The sequence below is a fragment of the Giraffa tippelskirchi genome, chromosome 4 (genome assembly GCF_054371585.1).
Source record: "Giraffa tippelskirchi isolate mGirTip1 chromosome 4, T2T-mGirTip1v1.2.pri, whole genome shotgun sequence".
NCBI classification, from domain to species: domain Eukaryota; kingdom Metazoa; phylum Chordata; class Mammalia; order Artiodactyla; family Giraffidae; genus Giraffa; species Giraffa tippelskirchi.
Window position 1 is genome coordinate 199832571 of NC_137278.1, and position 24479 is coordinate 199857049.

The window sequence follows — 24479 nt, forward strand, 5'->3', positions numbered from 1 at the left end:
GGTGGGGGGGGTCCCTGTCCTTGCCTCGCAAAGGGTGACATTACCAGGCTCAGGCTGCACATGCAACACGTGGGTCAGACCTCTGGGACCCCGGGACGTCCTGCCTCCCTCCCGTGGGTCCTATGGGTGCTGTAAAGGGCGGAAGACCTCTGCAGACAGGAACTTTCTTGCTCGATAACTACAGAGTGGAGGGAGAAGACGGGGAGCCGGGCCCACTGTCCTCACCTATTTGATTCTCTCTTTTTTTAGGGAACATTAAGCAAAATCCCAACACACAGAGCCTCTCGCAGGCAGGTAAGAGCGGGCGGCAGCTGTTCATGAGCTTCCCTCAGGGATGCAGGCCTTGGTCCCCAGAGGGGACGTCTGGCCCGCATGTTTGTTCTCAGGGACAGAGCTGAAGACCATCAACGACTTCCTCTTCCAGAGCAAGATCGACAACATCAACCTGTTCAAGGTAGGTCATCACCTTCAGGGGTAGGTACCCCCAAGGCTCCTTTTTTGCTTCCCACCCGTGGGCAGGTCTCTGCATGAAAACTGTGGAAGGAATTAAAACTGAGTTCCTTCCGTCCTTGAGCAGCTCAGAGACCTGAGGGTCTATGGGATAACTTAACCCCTGCACACAGCTCATGTCAGAGGAGAGGGGTTGTCAGCCTGGGGTGAAGGGTCACTGTGATGACAGCTGTGCTTTTCTCTGTGTATGATAAGCCGGTGCTCCCAGGTCCCCCCTTTCTCCTCTCTGCAATGATGGGGGCAGTGGCAGAGGAGAGGCCCGAGGTGGGAGCCTGACGCGGCCACGGGAGGCTTCGGGCACCGGGGTGGCGGTGGGCTTGCTTCCAGGCGTGTGGAAGGTCTCTTTCCAGCTGTATCTGTTTTCACGGTGCCTCTGACCGGGTGTGGTTTTGCAGGTACGGCGCTACTGTGAGAAGAGCAAGATCAGCAGAAAGGTACCCGACCCTCTGCTCGGCCCAAGGCTGCCCTGTGTGCCCCTCCCTCCTGCCTTGCAGAAGCGCCAGGGCACCTGTCCCCGTGTTCACTGGGGGCAGCTCGTGGGCGGGCAGGGAGGCCCGTCCGTCTCCCCTCACAGCCGCTGCTCTCATCCCATCCCAGCTCCTTGGCTTCACAGAGAGGTACGGGGCAGTCCTGGTGCCCTCCACGGAGCAGCCCAAACTGTCCGGCTTCCAGGACTTCCTGCAGAGCTTGCAGCCTGGGGCGACAGCGGGTGAGTGGGGACGGGGAGCCTGGGCTGTGGCCTTCCTCACATGCGCGTGGTCTCTGTCCGGAGTCGCTGACCCTCTTCCTCTGCTCTGTGCAGCCCCTGCCGCCCCTGCAGAGGCGGGGGAGGACCGGGCACCACGGCCTGCTTCCCCGCTGATGCACGTTGAAGGCTTCCTCGAGGCTCTCACTGCCGCCAACCAGGATGGCCGGGTCATCCTGAGCCGCCAAGGTATAACTGGGAGGAGCCGGGCTTCTTCACCTCCAGTTGGTGTTCATACCTCGCTGGGTTGTCGAGGGGGCGAGGAGGAGGGGTACTGGGCTGCTGGCCGGCCTCGGCGAGGTTACCTGAGAAGCCCAGTATGAAGGTCAACGGGGCCGCGTTGGAGTCGTGGCCCCGTCACCTACAAGCTGCGTAACTGGAACCAGTTTCTCCCCAAACCTCAGTCCCTCGTGTGGGAAGGGAGAGGATTGTGCATCTCCCTCGGGGTCGTCCTGGGGATGAAATGGGTCTGATTTAAAGAGAAAGCGGCATCTCTGTGGCTCCTGTGTGGACCCGACAGGACACCGTCTTTGTCTCAGACAGACCGAGGTTTTGGTTGGCTTGCACCCACCTGCCTTTCTCCACGTGGCTGTCTTTTTTTGTCTGCAGGCAGCCTCAGCCAGAGCAGCCTCAAATTCCTGCTCCTGAACCCAGCCGTGCACTTCGCCCAGGTGGTGAAGGAATGCCGGGCGGTGGTCATTGCGGGGGGCACCATGCAGCCGGTAAGGACCCGGCCCAGCCTCGCGCCTGGGTATTGGGAGGGTAAGGATCCCTGGCCCATAGGGCCGGGGGTGGAAGGGTGGGGGGGGGGTGTGCAGCTTGAGCCGGCCAAGCAGCGTCCACCAGGTGGCACTGCTATTCTGTCTCTAAGGTCAGGCAGACCCAGATGTTTCTGCAGCCTCTTCTCCAGAGAAAGCCATCCTGGAGTTTCAGACCCAGAGTGCAGTGCCCTTCCCTCGTTGTACCCAACTTAAATAGAACCGTCTCTCTCTCTTTTATAAACTTTAAGTTTTATTATACACATTTTAGGGGAAATCAATAATCTTGATTCTACCAGGAAAAGAGTGATTTTGGTGTACATCATTATTACAGAATTTAGTATGTAATTGTTACAAATAGAGACACATTTTGAAAACAAAAATGGTGTCTCCACATGCTGCTGTTGTCATTTGCTTTTTTCACTCAGCAGCAAAATGTCTTAAATGTTTTTCCTTGTCAGCAATTTGGCATTTATCCTGCCCCACTCTGGCTGCCCTTTATTCCATGACTATGTTATAGTATATGACTGCTCTTCAGTGGACAGACTTAGGACATAGTTTTCAGAAGTTGTGAATCCACAGTGATGTTTCTGTATCAAAGCCAGTCATTTTACTTGACTTTACACAGTGCCTCTTAAGCTGCAGTTTGGTTTCTTAGCACATTAACATAATTCTTTGCTCTGACCCACAATATACCTAAAACAGTTGTCAAATTATACCAACACTCAAACAGTAAACTGTGGATTGAATTCATTTACCTGCGTTTATTCTTTGCCCTTAGAGCGCCCCACCAAGGAGATGTGGTCACTAGGCGTGGAAAGTCACTTGAGAGCCAGCTCTTCTCTGTGCGGTTGTATTCTGAGTTTGATAGGTAGCCAGGCTTTCTTGGTTTCAGTTTGTTTTCAGCTTCACAGTTTGCCTCTTTACTTTCTTATATTCTAAGAGATGTCCACATCTGCATGGTTCAGAAGTCAGAACTGTAACAGCACATATTCAGTCTCACTACTGTTCCTCTCCAAACTTCTGTTCCCTGTTCCCATAAGTAATCCTTTAATGAGCTCCTGGTCTGTCTCTCCAGTGTTTCATTGTGTGTGTGTGGTGTGTGTGGGTATCACTCCTCAGCCTTTTGACCAAGATGAATTTATATTATGGCGCCTTCCCTAGTGGTTCACTGGCAAAGAACCTGCCTGCCAGTGTAGGAGATGCAAGAGACGCAGGTTTCATCCCTGGATCGGGAAGACCCCCTGGGGGAGGGCATGGCAACCCACTCCCGTATTCTTGCCTGGAGAATCCCATGGACTGAGGAGCCTAGTGGGGCTATAGTCCATAGGGTCACAAAGAGTTGGGCACGACTGAGCAGCTTAGCACAGCACAACAACTATATGTATATAATTTATTTTTTGTAAAAATGAGCAGATATTTTCCCCTGTCCTTTCTTACTTGCATCAGAGGTAGCGCACACGGCCCTGCCTTCCCCACCCACCTTCGTGCATGAGCTGGTCTGCGTCCTTCCTGGGGCTGCACGTCCTCTGCTGGGTGGAGGCAGGGTCGCTCCTTCAGCCAGACTCTCTCGAAGTGCAGATAATTACAAACAACCTCATGGGAACTCTCTCTGTGCATATGTTTGGTTTGTGGGGCTGTGCTTCAGGGGAGATGTGCAGATACGGGATTATGGATTAAAAAGTAAAAATTGGCTTGTTAAGTGGTGTCAAATTCCCCTCCCCAGGAGTTGTTCTGCTCTGTATCCCACCAGCAGCCTACAAGAATACCTGTTTCTCCAGAGAGTACTCAAATTTGGGGATTTTTGCCAGTTTGATAGGTGAAAAAACCTGGATTTCTTTAAAAAATATAAATGCGTATGTCTTCTCACTAGCGATTCTTACTCAGTAGTTGGGGCTGGGCTTGACCATGTATATATATTTTTTCCAAATGGTGATTCTGTTGCACAGCCAGGGCTGAGACCCACTGTGCCAGGTTGCTGAATTTCCCCTGCTCTTCCCTCAGGTGGTTGGAATGAGGCTGCTAACACCGGCTATCATTAGTTTTGTCTTTTCTTTCAGCGAATGTTACCAGGCTTTCCCTTGACTTCTCCCTCCTGTTCTTACACACTTGCCCCCTCCTGGCCCAGCCCTCTGGGAGGTGACGGTGTTGGCCTTGTGGTCTGCAGGTGTCCGACTTCCGGGAGCAGCTGCTGGCCGGTGCCGGGGTGGAAGCGGAGCGCGTGGTGGAGTTCTCCTGTGGTGAGGACCCAGGCCCAGGGTGGTGGCGGGGGGCCCTTGTCACAGTCTAGCCGTGTGCTGTGATCAGCCAGGGGCTGAAGCCATGGCAGGGTGGGGGTTGGGGGGAGCTTCTGGCTCTGAGTCCCTCCATCTGCACGCAGAGGCCTGGGCGTCCCAAGTTGGTTCTCCGTGGGAGTAGGGCAGAGGGCCGGTGCTGTAAGTTGCTGGTCCAGGTCTGGGAGACAGGGCTGGGGCGGGGGACGTTCTCCGTGGACTCAGCCTTACTGGGTCTCGCCCAGGTCACGTGATTCCTCCAGATCACATCCTGCCCCTCATCATCTGCAGCGGGCCCTCCAACCAGATGCTGGACTTCACGTATCAGAAGAGGGGGCTGCCTCAGATGGTCAGTCCAGCCAGCCTGCCTGCCAGTGGCCTTCGTGGGGGTGGGAGATGGATTTAGGGCTGGGGCGCTCTGGCTGGTCCTGGGTGTTCAGGCTCCGGGTCTCCCATCTCAGCTGGCACAAGCCGAGTAGTGTCTGTGTGGACGTCCACCAGGGAGGGACTGAGCTGCCCCACCCTCACCCTTTAGCAGAGTGTACAAGCAGGCTGCTCACTACCTCGGTTCTCTTGTCGTGTGGCTCTGTGGGTGCTGCCTGGGCAGGCATGTGGGTGCCGGGCACAGCTCTAGGGGCCCACCTGGGAGGGGATGGGGGTGCTGGGCACAGCTCTAGGGGCCCAGCTGGGCGGGCGTGGGGGTGCTGGGCACAGCTCTAGGGGCCCGGCTGGGCAGGCGTGGGGGTGCTGGGCACAGCTCTAGGGGCCCGGCTGGGTGGGCATGAGGGTGCCAGGCACAGCTCTAGGGGCCCGGCTGGGCGGGCATGAGTGCTGGGCACAGCTCTAGGGGCCCGGCTGGGTGGGCATGGGGTTGCTGGGCACAGCTCTAGGGGCCCATCTGTGGTTTTCCGTGCTTGATTTGTTACAGAAGCATCAGCTGGGCCTGTGGTAGGGAGGGTGGATGACCCATTCAGGTGGCGCCGCCTGGCCGTACCCCACAGCCCTGATTGCAGCCACCCTAGTATCGGTCCGTGGCTTTGAGCCTTCCGGGAGGGACTGCAGGATCGGCTCTCGTCTCCCCTCCCTAGATGGACGAGACGGGCCGCATTCTCTGTAACCTGTGCAATGTGGTGCCGGGTGGGGTGGTCTGCTTCTTCCCCTCCTACGAGTACCAACACCAGGTCTGTGCCCACTGGGAGAAGAGTGGCCTGCTGGCCCGCCTGACCATCAGGAAAAAGGTGAGTGATCAGCACTCAGCTGGACTTCCCACTTAAGAGGATGGTAGCACCCAGAGTTCCTCTTGGCATTTCTCGTGTGCGGGGGCTTCCCCTAGTGTCTCATCCCTACTTCCAGTCCTGATACCAGCTGGTGTGGGGGGGGGGTCTCTTCAGGACCCTGGTTCTGTGGGCTTTTCCAGTCCCCATTCTGCAAAACTTTAAGGCCAAGAGTGACCCAACACGCAGGCAATCTGTGACCCTTTTCTGGGAGATGTCCTCTGTTTACCTTCAGATATTTCAGGAGCCCAAGAAAGCAAGCAGGGTGGAGCAAGTGCTGCTGGAGTATTCCAGGTGCATTAAGGTGAGGCTGCGGGTCCCCAGAGTCCCTGAAGGGGGCACCCACAGGCCGGCGCTGCAGCTCTGGGCTGGTGTTCCTGCAGCACTGCGGCCAGGCCCGGGGCACGGAGACGGGCGCCCTGCTGCTCTCCGTGGTTGGGGGAAAGATGAGCGAAGGCATCAACTTCTCTGACGACCTTGGGCGGTAAGCAGTGACGTCTCATCCCTCGGGCTCTGACTTTGCACCTGGGCTGACGGCTCAGGTCCACACCTGCGAGGGACCTGGACTCACCAACTCTGGGTTGGGCCCTTTGGGGCCAGCTGGAAAACCAGGCTGCCCTTGCTGGATCGGGACTCGGTTCCTTGATCTAGACTGGGCTGAGAGAACTCGCTCCAGGTGGCAGGGATGAGGGGAGGGAGAGGCCGAAGGAAGCTGGTGACGGTGGGTAAGGATGGGCCCCTCGTCCTGAGCCTTGTGAACCGCCCACGTGCCCCGGCTCACGTGTGCCTCTGCCCTAGGTGTGTGGTCATGGTGGGCATGCCCTACCCCAACGTCATGTCTCCAGAGCTGCAGGAAAAGATGGCTTACCTGGACCAGACGCTCGTGAGTACCCCTGTGCCTCCCACAGCTGCGACTGCCCTGCTGCCCCTCAACGTGTGTGCCCATTTGCCCCAGAGGGATGAACGTGCCTCCATACTCCTGGGTGTTTTCATGCCATCACCTATTGTATGGCTGCTGGTGCCCGGGAGGCCCACTGGTCTTGCCCCAGAGCCTCAGTCACTGTCACGGAGAACCCCTCGCAGGAGGCAGGCATCAACCCTGACAGGTCCTCTCTGCCCTTCGCAGCCCAGAGCCCCAGGCCAGGCCCGCCCTGGGAAGGTGCTGGTGGAGAATTTGTGCATGAAGGCTGTCAACCAGTCTATAGGTGAGCCTGGGGCGGTGCTGCTGGCGGGAGGGGTGGCTTCGGGCTGAGGTGACAGGAAGGAGGAGTTTCACCTGCCATCTCTCCAGCCTGAGCGCTGAGCAAGGGGAGGGGCACAGTAGGAAGACCCGTCCCCACTCTGTACAGGCAGGGCCATCAGGCACCAGAAGGACTTTGCCAGCATAGTGCTCCTGGACCAACGGTACGCCTCCCCGAACATCCAGGCCAAGCTGCCGGCCTGGATCCGGGACCGCGTGGAGGTCAAAGCCACCTTTGGCCCTGCCTTTGCTGCTCTGCGGAAGGTCAGTCCTGCCCTTCTCCTGCCTCCCGGAGACTCTGCCGCCCCTGCCCCAGTCTGGTGTCATGGTCTTTCCCTCTTTGCAGTTCCATCGAGAGAAAGCTGGCCTTTCCTGACTGGTGGTCGCACCGCTGCCTGGTCGCCAGGCCCTCCCTTCACCTGCCCACAGGTCTGCAGGGATCCTGCCTGAAAAGTGGGGGGTGTGGGAGCCCCTTCAGGACTCAATGGGCTGCCAGGATGCAGGAATAGGTAGACCAGCCAGTAGGAGACAACAAGGCTGACCCTGAAGAATCAGTGACCCCGCCATTCCTGGGCCCACCCTGGGCAACTGCCCCGCCTGGAACGGAGCCTGTCTTCTGCTCGGCCAGGCCCCGCGTCCAGCTCTCCGCTGATTCCTGGCTGGTCTGTGAGCGGCTGTGGAGGTGCCTGTTTCTCAGAATACACATTCTCAGAGGTGAGATGGAGCAGGCTCTTCCAGCCTCTCCCTTTCTCACTGTAATAGCTGTTCCAGACCTTTCACCCAAGGAAACTCAGAATGTTATCCATCCCCACCCCCTGGTGTCCGCAGGGCCGTTCTGCCCCAGCTTCTGGTCCTCTCAGCCACCTTTTCTCTAAGTTGTTAAGAACTGCTCCCCAACCTCCTGGCCTCACTTCCTCCTGCACTGCTGGCCCTCACCTGCCCCTAGCCCTGCCAGCAGGATCATCCTTCTGGCCTGGCTCCAGGGCCTCCTGCTCAGCCACGGAGCAGAAGCCAAGACACCGCCTGCCCTGACATCAGCGATTATGCCGAGGGCCATTAGGCTCTCAGCACGGCTATTTTTAGAGACCCCGTGTCCATCACGGAGACACTTTGCAGTATGGAAACAGCACTCCCTCCATGCGCCACCCCCCACCCCCCACCTGAGCCCCAGCTCCAAGGGGCATCTGCACAGCTAGGGTTCCTTAATTAAAAGTGCACTGTTGGTTTAGGCTCGCGTCTTGCATCACTTCTTTATTGATTCATGTACTGTTTTACCGCAGTCTCTAGGGAAGAGGAGCACATGCAGAGGGCACCCCCCCCGACTATGCCTCTCCCCCACCTCCCCAATTTGCCCTCCGAAGGCAGCCTCCTTGCTCCTTGAAGCTCCTAGCAAGACAGCTGGAGAGTCCTCCATGACCTCGTCCCCCCAAGGAGCCTGTCCAGGTGTTCTGCACAGGGACGGGGTGCAGTCGGGGGCTTGGGGGAGGAGGAGCCGAGCCCTAGGACTCCCAGTCATCCTCGTCTTCCTCTCCGGGGGGCTGTTGTGGGGGAGGCAGGGGTGGGATGGAGTCTGACATCCTGGCGAAGGCTCCCCCTGGCCCCTCGCTGGCCCCAGACCCAGGTCCTTTCCCGGAGATACCTGGGAGGGCAGATGCCGGAGTGAGGAGCTGGTCTAGGGCACCAGTCCACCCAGGCCCTAGAGACCTGAAAACCATGAGGAAGGAGGCAGCACCAGGGTCCTGCTTCCTACCTTTGCGCCTCATGGCCAGCTTGTTGAAAAGGTCCGACATCAGGTCCCCACCCTGGCTGGTGGCTCTCACTGCAGTGGGAAAGCATGGGGACAAGGTGAAGGCACCTGGGGGGGCTCAGTCCAGCCTGTGTGACACCCCAGGGCTCAATCGTGGGGTCCTCTGCACTGTCAACATCCTGGCCCCTCCACAGCCATCAGGCCACCACAGCTCCTGGAGCACCGGTTAGCATTACTAGGAAAGCAGGTGACCTCTGAGTAACGGAGTCACCGACATCCTGAGACGCACAGGAAGTGGAGTCACCGCCGAGACGGGCACAGAGCAGAGTTGTCACCCTGAGGCGGGCACGGAGTGGAGTCGCCTCCGTCCTGAGACGGGCACAGGGAGTAGAGTCACCGCCCTGAGACGGGCACAGGGAGTGGAGTCACCGCCCTGAGACGGGCACAGGGAGCGGAGTCACCGCCCTGAGACAGGCACAGAGCAGAGTTGTCGCCCTGAGACGGGCACAGGGAGCCTGCCCTGGAGAGGGGAGGAGGAGCCTGCCCAGGGTCCCCGTGCAGTGCTCAGAAGCACAGCTGGGATGACTCAGGGCTGGGATCCCAGAGAGCATGGCTGCTTTGGGCCCAGACGTGGCATCTGTCAGCACTGGATGCACAGATGATGTAGCCCTGAGCCTCAAGGGGCCTCGAGAAGTGGGACACAGCCAGGTCCCCGTCTCTAAAAATATCCCCAGTCCCTGACTGTTTCCTTAGACAATTGGCCAAGTCTAAGCAGGCTCCACCACTGGGCAGGGGGGGCCCGCACACGCCGGGGTGGCCTGCACAGCCCCTGGAGACGGCGGGCAGGGTGCCCTCCTGCAGCGGGTCCAGCCTCACCTTGCTCCTGCTCCTTCTGCTTCTTCTTCTCCAGCTTGCGCTCCTTGACACTGCGGAGCTTGGCCTTGCCGATGCCCCCCGCCTGGCGAATGGACTCCAGCAGAGTGGCCCGGCCACTGGAGGGGTCAACCACTTCCTTGGGCGCTCCTTGGACCGGGGCTGGAGGGTGGAAGGTGCGAGGAAGAAAGGCTGCTGGGGCGGAGCCAGGTTGTGGGCCAGCACCGCCCAGGGTGGGTGCCGAGGTAGCCTGGGAGACACACCACCGAAGGGCCACACGGGGACTCTGGCTGTATTTCCCATGGTTACTAGCAGCCCCCTCTGTCACTGGTTCAAGGGGAAGGGGGGGGGGTCCAGGTTCCCTCTACCCTAGAGGTTAGAATTTCAGGGCCCCACAGATACAGTTTGAAACCACTACTTTATAAATGGGAGAATGTGATTTTGAAATTAGAACTATTCTGAAAATCTAGAATTGATGACCACTTAACTAAGGTACAGAAAACCCTTTGGGGATCCAGAAGTTGAAGGCGCCCCTCCCCCACCCACACACGGGGATGGCCCCTACCTGAAGGGGACACGCCCCCGCTGTCATTCCCCCTGGCGGGCTGTCCTGGCAGGGCCACGGCCTGCGGCAGGGGCGGAGGGGGGGGGGCACTAACCAGCACGGCTGGAGCTGGGGGAGGCGGCGGGGGCGGCGGGGGCGGCGGGCGTGCTGTCAGCACCCCATCCTCAAGGTCTGGGACAGAAGTCGAGACGGTGTCAGGTGCCTTAGGAAGCAAGAGGCTGAGCAGGGGAGCACCCGCCCCAGTCCGTCCCCAGCTCTCGGCCCACCTGGCTTGAAGGGCTGGGCCACCTCTGTGTGGAAAGTGGGCAGCTCTGGGATGGTGCCAGGGGCAGAGGGGGCAATGCCCGGGCCCAGGTCCGCGCTGTACATGAGGTCGTCGGCCACACCTGGCAGGTCAGGCAGGTAGGACGGCACGTCGATGTCCGGCACCTGGCCCAGATCGGGCACGTAGAAGTAGTTCTCCGGGACCTGTGGGTCGGGAGGGTGAGGGGGACCAGGGAACAGGCCTTGGAGCTTCCCAGGCCCCCAAACACAGCTGGGTGGGTAGGGGGCTCATCAGACCCCTGGTCCAGACAACATTGGGGGGGGGGCCACGCCTCCTCCCACCCCCAGGCATTGTCTCCATCCACCTGCTGCTCCAGCTGCTCTCTCCTGCTGATGGACAAAGGGGCATCAAACAGCTTCTCCTCCGTCTCACCCCCCAGCATCATGTGGGTCTTTGTGACGGCACCGGCCAGGGGGTCCAGGAAGACATACTTCTTGTACCTAGAGAAGGTGGAGGTCAGGGGAAGTGGCACCTGGGCTTGGCCCTCGGTCTGGATCACCCTTCCCATATCGTTAGGGACATGGCTCAAGTTGGGATTACGGCCTCCCAGGCCTTAAGAGGCAAAACCAACTGGTCAGGAGCCTCCTGGCTCCCAGCCTGGAGACCCCCTGGTCCCCCGCCGCCGCCCCCTCTCCCCACTCACAGGTTCTCGGTGGTGTTGAAGAGCAGCAGGGAGCTAACGGAACTGATGTTGCTGGGGAGCCCACCCAGCCCCTCCTCGGCCTCGTCCTCAGGCTCCGGCTTGGTGTTCACACACACAGGGAAGAATTTGAGCTTCTCCTGGGGATGTGGGGAGATGGGAATTGACTGAGGGAGGTGGGTTTCGGCTCCAGGCCAAAGTGCTCCCCCTACTCCCCCAGCAGTCAGAATCCTCTGGGGACTCGGTTCTCCCCCCAGGATGCAGGGCATCCCCGCAGACCTGCAGGGCCCGCTCGTCCAGGGGGCGGTGCTTGCTCTGGATCCTGTGGCGGGGGCGCCTCTGCAGGCCGGGGTCCTGGGCCCCCGTGAAGATGGAGCCGTACTCCTGCAGGCGCTCAGGGGCAGGGTACTTGGCGCTGGAGAACACCTGTGGACACAGGGTGTCTGGTCACTCCTGCTGGGGCCTGGGAAGCTCCAGAGCGCCTGTGTTTGGGGTGGAGGGATTGTGGGCAGGAGGAAACCTGAGGGGTGGCTGGAGCAGGGACCCAGCAGCTTCAGAGGCATGGGGAGAGGGGAAGGAAGAGGACTTTTGGGACCACAGACCAGCCAGAGGACAGGGCCTCATGCTTGCTACCTTGATGGCTTTCTTGCTGCCCTTGATCTTCTCGATCTTGGCCTGGGCCAAGGACACCCTCTCCCCAATGGCCTGCAACTGCCTCCGGCTAAGCTCTACTCGCTGCGAGATCCTGCCACCAAAAAACAAAAACAAAAACCAATCACCAGGGCTGGAGGCTCCGCCCCACGCCCCTGCAGCCTCTGGCCCCCCTTCGGTTTCTAACGGCAAACAGGCGAATGGGGACTTGGGTAAGGGCTTGTGCCTCAATTTTTGGTTTTGGCCATGCCCCACAACATGCGGGATCTTAGTCCCTGACCAGGGATTGAACCCATGCCCCTGCAGTGCAAACAGTCTTAACCCCTGGACCGCCAGGGAAGCCCTCGGGAAAGGGCTCTTAAAACAGCAATAACTGCTTGTCAGGGCTGATCCTCGAACTGCCCAGGTGACCTCAATCAGGACCATCCAACCTGAAGGGTCTGGGAACGGACTGTATTCCGTTCAGGTAATCACCCTGGCACCAAGCTGGCACCTGTACGTGCCACCTGGAAGGATGTAGTGCCCGCCCACCAGGGCTTTCCTTCTCAGGCCCCTTCTCAGGCCCAGGTAAGCAGAGACAGAATCTTCATGACTTACATGGAGGAAACCAGAGCTTAGCGAGGCTGAGCAACAGGCCAGACTGGTCCTGATTCCAGTCCCAGAGCTGTCCACAAGGAACTGCCTGACTCGGGGCAGGTGGCTCTGGGTAAACCCTAGTCCCCACTGAGGTTCTCACAGTTGCAGGTGGTCTGCCAAAGGACTGCCCCTCCCCTTCCCAGGATTAGCAGGCTCCAGCAACAGGGTACCCTGTTAGTTCCTGAATATGCCCAACACTGCCTTGTCATATGGCCCAGCCGTCCCCCCACACAACTGGTCCTTCACTTTACTGAGCCCCATGCCAAAGCCTCCCCGAGACAGAGTTTAAAACTCACTGTCGCTTTCCAACCCCTAGCCGGCTCTACTGTTACACGCTGCCACCTGTCACCATCACAGAGACATCATTTTGCCAACAAAGGTCTGCCGAGTCAAAGCTATGGTTTTTCCAGTAGTCATACAGGGATGTGAGAGCTGGACCATAAAGGCTGAGCGCCGAAGAATTAATGCTTTCAAACTATGGTGCTGGAGAAGACCTTTGAGAGTCCCTTGGACTGCAAGGAGATCAAACCAGTCAATTCTAAAAGGAGGCAACGCTGAACTGATGCGAAGAGCCAATGCATTGGAAAAGACCCCATTGCTGGGAAAGATTGAGGGCAAGAGGAGAAGGGGGTGACAGAGGATGAGATGGTTGAATGGCATCAGTGACTCAATGGACATGAGTTTGAGAAAACTCAGGGAGATAGTGAAGGACAGGGAAGCCTGGCATACTGCAGTTCATGAGGTCGCAAAGAGTTGGACATGACTTAGCAACTGAACAAGAACAACCTGTCACCGTGTGTCTCCTGCCTGTGGGCTCCTGGGCTTGGGGCTCTGTTCTCTGCTGTGTTCCCAGCACTCAGCACTGTGCCAGGCACCTGAAGGGCTCCTCTGTGGTCACCGATGGCTAACACCACATGCCCCAGGGTAAATGAACATGCGCCTCACTCTCACTAGTCAGCAGCACAAGGTTCTTCTCACTTCCCAGGAGCCCCAGCCCACCCCACCAGGGTGTCCTCTGCCCAAGAGCCCCCCTTCCTCCAGGAACACCAGCCCCTGACCGTGGCCACAGTTGGTGGATGGCAGAAGGGCCTGCGGTCCCTGGTCAGAGACCACATGGCGAGGGAACTCAAGGATTGTTTTATCAGCCCTGATCAGCCAGTTTCACAAGCCTGGGGTCTCTACCCCTGATGAAGTCTCCTTGATTACTCCAGTGGCCGTTTGTGTGCAGGGGCTTGGGGACGCAGGGGCTGGGCTCCAAGCAGGTACCCAAACCAGCTTAGTTCTCCTCGACAGGCTGGTCTGAGTGGGGCGGCAACGCAGACCAGAACAAGAGGCACAGCTTCCTTCCAGGAGATGTGGAACCAGCAACCTGTCTGGGCCCACTTTCTGGCAGGGAAAATGGGTTCCCTACTTGCGCACAGGCCACCTCCTCTAGTTCCTAGCTCAGCCCCATGCTGCCAGGGGATGAAGCAACCTCACAGTTAACATAACGGCAGCATGGAGGGTTGGGGGGTGTGGACGTCGGAACTGGACAGGGCCTGCTCTCTGATTTCTCAAAGTTGCAGACATCAAGCTTAACAGTGAACCCTGGCAAATTTCTGGGATGGATTATTAAATACAGGGTCCTAAGCAATCTGAAATGGAAGAGGTGGATCCCCGGGGCCAGCACTGTTCTAAATTCATAGCGTTTTCTTTTACGACAGGGTTATTAGCCTGGCATATGAGGGGAAAAACCTTACACGCAGTGCAGCCTGAGTCAGCAAGGATGCTGACGGCTTCTTACCAAGTCCTGTGGATGAGATGGAGCTGGGGGCAGGAGGAGAGCACACAGGAAATATCAAAGCGAGCCAGAGAACAACAGCACCCGGAAGGCACCGTGGGCTGATTTCATCTGTGCACAAAGCTCTCCAGCAGGGCCCCATACAGCTCACCTAGTGCTTGATTAGGAAGCTGGGGTATCCAATGGGAAGGCCCCCAAACGGTCTGCATGCGGAATCAAGACCCACGTGAGCTCAAAGGCCAGGAAAGGTGAAACTGATAAAGAATGGCTGTGAAGCTCAGCACTCAGGTTTAAAAAGTCAAGTGCACAAATATGGGGGATAGAGGTTGAGCAGTTCAGGTGAAGGAGGGCCTGACGACTTTGGTCACCTAGGCACTAAAGGCAGCCTGGACTAAGGGAGTGAGTCCGTGGAGCACACAGCACCATGTTCCTCTCCCACCTTCTTTCAACAAACGGGACGTCCACTCTCTTGGAGGCATGGCAGAGGAAGCAGAGCCCCGGATTCATGAGCTCATCTCCTGGACACCCCACTCACCCACAGCCACGTCCCCTTCAAACCGGGTCCACATGTTAAGAGGACCCTGAATACCATTCCGGGCTACAGGCTCTGCCTGAGTCACGGTTGCATCGCTAGCACCTGGGACAGCACCTGACACGGAACACAGCGGCTGGGTAAGAAGTGATGAGGCAATGAACGTCCAGAGGAGGGTGAGGAGCAAGGTGAGGAGTGAGAAGCTCACGTCATATAAGGTAAGTGAAGGACGTTTGGTCTAAAGATGAGATGACTTTGAGAATGTAACTCTTCAGATACCAGAAGACCTCAAGTGCTGTCAGCTGGGAAAGCAATCGTCACCGCAGAGAGTGGGGTGCATCAGAGTCCGTGGCGGGGGGGCAGTGTGTAAGACATGGACGCAGACCTCAGTGCTGCAGAGGAGAACGTCCTTGTAAACCACTGCCTGGCCTGGGAAGCCATCAGACTCCAGTCAGATGCCCACTGTCAGGGTGCTCTGGGGTGGATTCCTGTGAGGGACAGGATGGAAAACGAAATTTCCAGGGTTCTATTCTTATCTAAGTAATGTCCTGCTTGTTGACAAAGGCCCCAGGCAGTCCAATCTCAGACCAAGGGTAAGAGAAGAGGTTTCAGCTGGCGGGTCATCTCTCCTGACTCAGGGACAGGCTGGAAGGCAGTGTTGGGAGGGCCTGCGGGGCCACGTGGGGTGGGGACCAAGAGCCAGGACTGATCGGCAACGTCCACTGTGAACAGGACGGTGCCAACAGGGTGGCTTGTTTGTTCCTCATCTAGACCCCATGGCTCAGCTTCCAGGCTCATCCCTGCAACTGCGTCCCCACAGTGTCACCAGGACCTCAGCAGGGAGAGGCAGGCTCAGCGGGTCTGCTCAGAGCCTGGGGCAGAGAGGAATCGGGCAACACAGCCTGCTCCCAAGGAGACAGACAACTGCCCAAGCCTGGGGACAGCAGCAGTGTGTCCGTGGGCAGGTCACTTAACTGGTCCATGTCCCATCTTCTTCAGCTGAGAAGCAAGGCTGGTAACTTCTATATCGCAGAACTGCTGTAAAGGTCAAAGTCAGTGGTGTGTGTCTCATGACCTGGACAAGCCGACAAGTCCCCAGAACACAGTCAACGCCTGCCTGGACCACCCACAGACTGGGTGGGGTGAGGGGCCCCAGGCAGTGCTGAGCAGACCCGGAGGACATTCCAGACTCCAGACAAGGACATGACATACTGCAAGGGAGCACCATGGAGGGCAGAGGGCTTCTCTGCTGGGGCCTGGGATGTGAGGTGGTCAAGGTCAACGAGGCCCCCAGGGGGCCAGGACAGCGCCTGGCTGCCTGTCCCACCACCTCCGAAGCTGATCCCCACGACCCTCTGTGGAGATCACCTATGAAGCCAGGCAGGTTTAGAGCCCCCTTGGGGCTGCTGCTGCTCCCAGCATCATACCAGTCAGCTGCAGGTGGGGGGCAGGGGAAGACCCTCAGCCCTAACTGCCGCTCCCCTCCCCGGCGCACCCCCACTCCCCATCAGATCTCTGAGCAGCTCTTGCTTTCCCTTGGATCTTCTCCACTCACTGGGGTAATTAAGAACGATCTGCTAATTATGCAGGCGGCTGATTGAGGCCTCCTAACCCTGGGAGGCACCAGGTGCCAATCAGCGGGGGGGGGGGGGGGGGAGCGGAGAGGAAGGAGGAAGTGAGGAGGAAGGGGGGGTAGGAAAGGAAGAAAAGACAAGGGAAAAGCTCTGCAGAGGGCAAGTGGTCAGGCTGGGGCCACTGGGAAGGGCTATCTCTAAAGCTGCCGTTCACACAGTCCACTCCACTCCTCCTGCAGCCCCTCTGCACGTCATCTAAGTCATGTGGAGCAGGTGACGTCTCTGGATAGCTATTTTGGGGCTGGCATCTCCCAGGTGACGAGGGGCAGGTGAGGGCCGGAGGTCTGCTAGGCAGGAGGACAGGCTGGGGAGGGGCTGTGAGGAGCGGTCCAGGCACCCGCGAGGTCCTTGTCATTCTCTCCAGCTCTGCAGACTCGGCTGCGGCAGAGCAGAGCGGGAGAAGGACCCTGCTCAGAATGCTAATACCCCACGAGCTCACCTGCCTGCAGAGCTGGGCACCAGCTCCAGGGGAGCTGAGGCTGGGCCTGGGCCTGAGGGGAGGGGAGGGGAGGGGAGGGGGCTCTTCTCTGCAAGAGGAGTACATTCAAGGGGCGATTCCAAGCTGGGGTCATATCCCCACTGCAAAAGCCCATGAGGTGCAAAAGCCCACGAGGACAGAAGAGCCTCAGGCCTGTAGGTGGCTGGGGGGTAGGGGGGCAGGGCTCAGCACCCCCACTCCCTGTCGTCCCCGACCCTTCCCTCCCCTCCGACCTCGTTCCCACTCTGTCACCATGTCCTGTCAACGTTCCCTTTGACGTGTCTCTAATCCGCCTGCCCTGCACCGCAGCCCCCCTCCTTGGCCCCTGTGCAGCTGCCTGATGACCCCTCCCCAGCTCTCTGTCCCATCACTTTCTGCTCAGAACCCATCAAGGCTCCCAAAACCCTGGGCTTAAGTTCAAAGCCCCGTCCAGCTGGGAGAAGCCCTCACGGCCCCGACATGGCCCTGCTCTCCCCTCACCCACTCCTCCCACCAAGGACTGTCCCAGCGTTGTGGCGACATGAGACGGGCTCGGGGGTGGTGGGGGCGCAAACACAGAGGCTGACTTTCACCCCATGCTGCAGTGAAGGAGCGGACCGCAGAGGCAGTGGCCTCTGGACTGGGGTGCTCAGGCCCCTGCCGCCCAGGGCACCACCCTCCAGTCAGGCCTCAAGCCCCTGGCGCCCCTCTCCAGGTCCCATGCAGGCGGCATTCCCCAGCCCACAGCAGAATCTGCCCCACGTGGCCCCCCTTCAGGAGGCCTTCCCTGACCCGACAGTAGGCGGTCGTGTTCCTCTCACCATCTGTTCCCTCATTTCATCACAGCCAGTCTCCACTGGGGATGCCACTGCTCCCACAGGCCTGGTCCCCACATTTCGGGTTAAACCCTAGGTTCTGGGGGTTAGGCATGTGACCAAGGGCTGAGCCAGCCACCGTGTCACCCCCACCTCGCCCCAGCCATGGCTCTGGGACCACCGTGAGGCCGGGACTTCTGGGGAGGTGCTCTTTTCTGCTGGACTTGAGCTGTAGGCTCACTGGTCACCTTGCCAGAGCGAGGCCTGTCTGGGAGTGGGGCCAACCCAGAGGCAGCAAGCAGGACAGGATGAAAGCAAACTGGGTCCTCACGACATCACTGAGCCCTGAGGCTCCACAGCCTGCTCTGCCGACTGATTACTTTTGCTTCAGTTGGTTTGGGGAATCTAACTGATAAATGTGCTGCCAAGTCTTGCTTCTCTCTCCCTGGATCCCCAGGCGCCCACACAGTGCATGCTACGCGGCTCAGAATCAGCTCAGACGGCGGCTCTCCCCTCCAAAACGATGCTGCCCCTGAGCACAGGGACCATGTGGCCACCCATCATCTGTATCCCTCGGTCCCGAACGCTAGGCGCCTGCTGGGAGAGGGGCAGGGGCACCCGGAAGCTGGCTGTTTAGGTGAGCATCCTGCCAGCCCTGGGCCTCAACGAGCCCACCAGCCCTCCCTGTGAGATGGTCTTCCTGCCCTCTGCTCCTCCCATCCAGGAACAGAGGAACCTGGAAATGTCTATAGGAAGGGAAAGGAAAGCATGCTAAGAATCCAATGCTCCCCTTACAGACAAGCAGGCATGTAGTCACGGTCCTGGTGAGGAAACGCAAATCTCTCTGACGGACTGTTTCATCACGAGGCATGGGGTGACTGGAATCTGGCACTAGTGGCTTTTAAAGGCCTGTGTCCTCTTGCTTAGGTGACCCCTGGATATATTTAGCATCTAACATTTTCTATAACTGACAGCAGGTAATGGAGGGCTAACATAGACAGCTAATGAGCAGAGATGATGTCACTACATAACAAGAGGGAACATTTACTGGATGCTTACTATACACCAGGCACTTCGGTTCCTTTGTAAGTTTCAATTCATTTCATCTTAACAACAACCCTCTGAGGAAGGCACCATTATCATTGCCATTTTATGGATGGGAACACTGAGGCTTTACAGGGAGGTTAAGAGCAAGCAAATGGGGAAGCCAGACTGGGGCCGGGAAGTCCTCTCCAGAGTTAACCCCCTTAACTACCTCACGGCCCCGCTCTTGGTTACATTCACATTCTGGAGAGGCCTGGGGCAGCCAGGTGCGTAAGAGGGCAGCTCAGAGGCAGACGAGTCAAGTGGATCTAACATTGGGACTGTCCATCTGGAGACAATGGCCCCATTTTCTGCCCCTACTGGGGAAGGCTTCTGGGAAGAGGTGGGGTTCCAGTTGGTAGAGGAGGAGACTGCATGCTGCAGCGGTCGGGGTTCCTGGTCTGGGATACGAGCAGGGCACGGTGGGGGAGACCTGGCCTGGAGAGGGACCTGAGTCAGGCAGTCAAATACTCCCGGCTGGGGAAGCACGGTGTGGGCATCCAGGGAGGAGAAGCTTGCTCATGGCCAGAGAAACAGGACGCACAGGTGCATGCAAACACCACACACACACGTTCAACCAACGAATGAAATCACAAGAGCCTGAGAGCTGAGCTGGATCAGTGCTAGGGGTACAAACAGCCACCACTCTCCACCCAGAATCGCTGAGGATCCAAGGCCACCTTGCCAGCTTCATGAAGCCCCTTGCTCCAGCCACACTGGCTTCCACTCAGGCCCCTCTCCACTTTAGCTCATGCCCTTCTTCCTTTCTGGAAGGTTTTTCCCCCAACCTACCCACTTATGATACCTCCCCTTCCACTGGTCCGGCTTTTCCTCACATATGTCTTCCCTGACCCTGCAGACCAAGTCAGAAGTCAGGCCTCTTATCACAGAGACAGGGGTAATTCCAGAGCCTGGAGCCCCCACACCTGGGTGTGACGCCCAGTTCTGCTGCTCAGGCAAGTCTCCTGACCTTTCTGCCAGAGTTTCCTCATCGACAAAATGGAAACAACAGAACCTCATCAAAAAGTTGTTGAGGGACTTCCCTGGTGGTCCAAGGGCTAACACTCTGTGCTCCCAGTGCAGAGGGTCTGAGTTCGATCCCTGGTCAGAGAACTAGATCCCACATACTGCAACTAAGACCCAGTGCAGCCAAATAAATAAATACATATTAAAAAAAAAAAAGCTGTTGAGAGTGTTGAGAGTGTTGAATGAGTGAACACACTCAGGTCAAGGGTGGCACACGGTTAATGTGATACAAATATTAGGTGTTACAAGACAGTAGAGATTGGTTTTACCACAACTGTAACTAACACCCAACTGATCACTTAAGAGTCTGACTCTGCTGCTGGAGCAGACCCTCTAGCTGGGCAAGGATGCTGCCTTATTAAAGGGCCCAGAGCCTTGCACACAAGAAATGTTGGATAACCAACCATGGGCTGACTGGGGGAACAGGCGAAGGAACAGGGCCCCCCCAGCAAGGGAAGAGCAGTTGGGAGAGTCATACCACCGCCAGGGCCCGTGGATGCACGGGGAACACCAGGGCTAAGCGGGACGGTAAAGAGTGAGCGCTTACAAGAAAAAGTTCTGGGCACAGGGAAGCCAGCTGGGTCCCCCTCAGGACCGAGAGTCACCACAGAGGTGCTCCGAGAGGGTGCCTTTGGGACTGGAAAGACGACTGCCTAGCCCAGGGAGCAGCACTCACCTGCTGAAGATGTCTCCGGAGACCTTCTGTAGGTACTGCAGGGCATCTGCCACCTGTTGGATGGCCTCCTCTCGCCGCAGGTCTGGCTGAATGAGGGGCACTGCGTAGGTCTGACCGGCCAACGAATGCTGGGTCCCTGTGGGGGTCATGGTGCCTGGGGGAGGGAAGGGAGCATCAGGACCCCCCCATAGTTGCCCACACCCACCCGGCACAGGGCCAGGTGCTGGGAGAGGAGCATGCACGCAGCCCCCCATCCCAATGGTCTGCACGGCTTCAGCCTGGGTGGCAGTCGGGGGGCTCCCAGGAGCTGCTGTTCTGTCAATGCTGGTTGAGTGAACAAGGGAAACTGTAAGGACCAGAGACTGACACAAAGCATTCAGAGGGCACTGACTGGCTGCCACAAGGTGGGTGCGTGGTACCCGTCTAGGTGCCCCTGCCCTACCTCATCACACCTCAACCTCCCAAGCCTGGATGAACAACAGAAACCGTGGCTGCGGAGTGAAAAAGAGGGATGGATTGTGCGGGAATGGGGAGTTGCCTGTGGCTACTGCCAGGTACTAGCAAATGGTACCGGTTCTGCAAGAGCACAGAAAATATGGACTCTGGGTTCTTCCCCTTCTGGTCCCTGGGACCTGCTCCCAAGAAAGGACAGGCAATGGTGGGAGGCACCGATGTCCGGGCTCTGCTCTCCCAGATTAGAGCTGGGCGTGGGGTGGGGGGAGGCAGGAGGAAGGAGGGACACATGGGGGGTGGACAGGAAGGAAAAACCCTCCTTCGAACTGTAAGAGGAGGGCAGAGTCAGTCTATTTATACTGGCTTTAATTAACTCCGCTCCCTGGTGCCACCAAAGCAGCAATCACACTGCAGACGGCACTGATGTGATTGGCAAGAGAGGCATCAGGCAGAATATTAAGGCACTAAGCCCCTATAAATAGGCCTAATCACGGCCCCTCGGTAGAAGACCGCGAAGGAGACATTAATCAGGCCTGGCACTGTGCCCCAGACCTGCTCTCCTAGGTTGCAACAGAAGTGTGGGTGGGGCTGGGTAAGTAAGGCCAGGGTAGGTTTAGAAGGTTTTGTTTGAGCTTCAAGTGCTGTGTAACCTGGGGTAAGTTGCTTGCCTTCTCTGAACCTCTGATTCTTTCCAATTCTCATCCCACAGACTGAGAATGGCACTGCCTTCTGAGAAGTGGTTATGCTTCACACCAGTATCCTCACCATGCTGGAGCTTACTCCTTCTCGCCCTCTGCTGGCTTCCCCCGACTCTTCCTTCCACCCAGCTTGTTCTCTCCTACCCTTCCCAGGCCAGCACTCTTCCTGGTCTGAGATGACCACTCTGCTCTCCAAGCTTTTCTCCAGCGGTGAACACCTCAGCTTCCTACACCTGAGCCTGCCTAGCACCCTCATCAGGATTCTCGGAGTAACTCCTCACTTCCCCACCTCTCCTCCCATCATCAAGTGACCGAAGTGGAGCCAGCTGATCCCAAACCATCCCCACCCCTGCCCCTCTTTGCATTTACACTGACGCAGCTCTGCTGGGCATCCTAGCTTAATTCAGTACCTCAGTTTTCCCACCTGTAAGACAGAGAGGGAGGAAAAGGCAGAAAGAAGGTGCTTCCTGCAGTCATCTTGAGATTCACTTCTCATGGTCAGTGACCCATCCAATGTGTGTCTGTCCACGCACCAGGGGAAGGAACAGGCACAAAGCCCCCAGGCAAGGAAACAGCAGGTCTGTCTAAGAACTGAGAGCCTGAGTACAGGTGTCCAGAGCTTTTTACTCATTCGGTCTGCTAACAAGGGCTGATCAACTATCAGGCACCGGCCATGACCACAACGAAGAAGAAGACGCTATGCTAACTGTAAAGACAGCTTAGAAAACAATTAAACAGCAGATGTTAATGCTCTAGTCCAGCTGTGAACCCAATGCTAGGGGACACTGAGGAAGGAGCAAGTGACAAACCCCTCCTGGGGTCAGGGAGTCTGGAAAAGCTCTTGGCAGAAGCTGTGCCTCCCTACCGGGCCTGGGAGAGAGGGCAGGGAGAGCACCCCAGGGAGAAGGGACAGCTGAACAAAGGTGTGTAGGGAAGGGCAAGTGGTTTGGGCGGTGAAGATAAAACCATCCTTGGAGGAGGAGCAGAAAAAGACAGTGGCCAGACTGTGAAAAACACTGATGGCAAAGAGTATGACTTGAGCCTGAAGGCCAGGAATGAGATCCTCAGACCTGCCATCCAGTATAGGGGCCACAAGCTACAGGGCTCCTGAGCACCTGAGATAAATGGAGGTAATCTGAATGCAGACTGAGTCTAAGTGTAAAATACACACCGAATTTCATACTTCCTACCAAAACAAAGAAAAGATCTCATTAAAAATTTAAATACTGATGACATCGCTGAAACGACCATACTTTAAATACAGTGAGCTAAGTAAAGTGTATTACTAAGTTAATTTTGCTCTTCCCTTTTAAAGTCACACATGTAACTCGTAGCTTGCACAGTATTTTTTTTCCTGGACGGCAGGGCGCTACCTCAGACTCTACGGCTTAGAGAATGTTGGTAAACACTGTGGATTCTCATAGGAGAGTGAACACACAGCAAACCGACTCTCACAAATTCTGCTTTTACAATAAATTTGCAAGTGTCGGGATACCGACACGCACACCAGCTGCGGGCAGGAACCCAGGCAGGGTTATACCGGTGTGGGGTCAACCAGGGGCAGGGAGGGATAGCCACAAAGGGAGGGTTCCGAGAGCCGGGCCGGTGGTGGGCAGGCCCGAGGGACGGGAGCCGGGCCCTCCTCGCGAACCGGCTGGGGTTACCCGGGGCCCCGGGTCGGGCGCGTACGGAGGCCCAGTCCCGACCACCGGACGGACGCACGGCCAGTCGGCGTCCGAGGCGGAAGTCACCCGGCCCGGGCCTCCCGGCCGGCGTCCCCTGGAGCCGCTCCCGCCTCCGTCCGTCCCCTCGGCGACCCGCCCTCAACTTCCCCCTACTCCCGTCCCGCCGTCCCAGCCAGGCCCGCGCCCTCACCTGCGTCACGCCCGCCGCTTCCGCGACGCGCCAGGCCCGCGGGTGCCCGCTCCGCCTCCCCGTGGATCCTGGCCCGGAGCTCCGGCCCCGCCTCCAGCCGTCAGTTCCGCCGGCTCCGCGCCGCGGCTCTGGGCCACCGGCAGCCGCCCGGCCCCTCAGCGCCGCCTTGTCCGGCGGCCAGAAACGACCCTCACGCAGCCCCGCCCCCGTGCCCTCTGCCCCCTATCCCCGCGCAGCCTCTCCCTTCGCCGCGCGGCCCCGCCCCCTCCGCGCCCGCTCCACCCACTTCTCTTCTGTGATGCGCTTGATTGTGCCTCTCTCTGCCAGGGTTTTCTGGGCTTGGCCCCTGCGGGCCGAGCTCCCTGGAGTCCGCCCAGTGCCCGTCCTCCCTTAGATAGTAAATGCCAGACACAGAAGGACAAACGCTGTAGGAGTCCGCGCTGTGCGAAGTGCCCCATAGCCGCCAGATCCAAACAGAACCAGAGCGGTGTTTGCGGTGGATGCGTTATGGTTTAATGGGTTCAGAGCTCCTGACCGTCTCTCCTGGACCACACTTTAGTCAGGCTCCTCTGAATCCTCTTCCCAACTAGGCCTTCACTTGCGCAGCCCAGTCTTAGCAAGAATCCCGTCACTCGATTTAGCCAGAAACCTCCGCCCTCTTATCTGGCCAAATTCCTTTCTCCCTCACCCGCCACCTGCCCCCATCCCTGTCCCCAGGTGATGTCCCATCCCTCACCTGCCTGCCTGCGGCAAGAATCCTAGCCTAGAATTACCCCGTCGCTCTTAAGTAATTTTCCATCCACCCCATCCCCTACCCTGCTGTTTGTCCAGGAGTCCCCACTTGTCTTCTGTATTTGGCACTGACCCCGGGTCTCTAATGACCTCTCTTTTCCCCTGTTGCCAAGTCCCGAATAAAATCTGCTTTTACCACTTAAATGACTGTGCAGCTCTGATTTCCTTTCACATGTCGGTTTGGGACGATGACCGAGTTCTGGATATTGCTGATGGTTGCACGATGAGGTGAATGTATATAATGCCACTGCACTGTACACTGAGAAATGGTTAAGACGGTAGATTTTATGATATGTCTTTGTTTCGACAAGAAAAAAGGCTTAGATGGTTTTTTAAAAGACTTAATACATGAAAGCAGCATCAGTGCAAGGATCCTGTGACCGTCCCTCCTGGGGTCCGTTGATTCACCTCAGAGTTCTCG

At 57.8% G+C, this 24479-nt stretch overlaps 2 protein-coding genes across 11 annotated transcripts in view; one reads left to right on the forward strand and one right to left on the reverse strand.

Moving 5' to 3' along the window:
* Positions 1-8028, forward strand: part of DDX11 (DEAD/H-box helicase 11) — a 29954-nt gene extending 21926 nt beyond the window's left edge. For 3 of the 5 annotated variants that reach the window (XM_081593955.1, XM_081593953.1, XM_081593956.1), the window contains 16 exons: positions 250-294; positions 387-454; positions 906-944; positions 1108-1219; positions 1313-1444; positions 1865-1977; positions 4181-4253; positions 4532-4635; positions 5375-5524; positions 5796-5864; positions 5944-6044; positions 6359-6443; positions 6687-6765; positions 6910-7064; positions 7147-7229; positions 7429-8028. In XM_081593955.1, the coding sequence (XP_081450081.1) occupies positions 250-294; positions 387-454; positions 906-944; positions 1108-1219; positions 1313-1444; positions 1865-1977; positions 4181-4253; positions 4532-4635; positions 5375-5524; positions 5796-5864; positions 5944-6044; positions 6359-6443; positions 6687-6765; positions 6910-7064; positions 7147-7176 (1355 nt within the window). In that variant the 3' untranslated portion in view covers positions 7177-7229; positions 7429-8028. The remainder of the gene's footprint in view (positions 1-249; positions 295-386; positions 455-905; positions 945-1107; positions 1220-1312; positions 1445-1864; positions 1978-4180; positions 4254-4531; positions 4636-5374; positions 5525-5795; positions 5865-5943; positions 6045-6358; positions 6444-6686; positions 6766-6909; positions 7065-7146; positions 7230-7428) is intronic. The other 2 variants (XM_081593954.1, XM_081593952.1) reach the window with 2 other exon arrangements.
* Positions 8025-23483, reverse strand: WASHC1 (WASH complex subunit 1). 6 transcript variants are annotated; one of them, XM_081593962.1, is made up of 11 exons: positions 23267-23483; positions 20241-20394; positions 11584-11695; positions 11230-11376; positions 10954-11090; positions 10615-10750; positions 10252-10453; positions 9986-10156; positions 9424-9582; positions 8551-8619; positions 8025-8338 (listed from the first exon to the last, which is right to left on the reverse strand). In XM_081593962.1, the coding sequence occupies exons 2-11, from the start codon at positions 20387-20389 to the stop codon at positions 8313-8315; spliced, it is 1308 nt and encodes a 435-aa protein (XP_081450088.1). In that variant the 5' UTR covers positions 20390-20394; positions 23267-23483; the 3' UTR covers positions 8025-8312. The 6 variants fall into 6 exon arrangements, with proteins under 6 accessions (XP_081450088.1, XP_081450083.1, XP_081450087.1 ...); XM_081593957.1 differs by having other exon boundaries at positions 8025-8439; XM_081593961.1 differs by having other exon boundaries at positions 8440-8619.
* Positions 23484-24479: the final 996 nt, after the last annotated feature.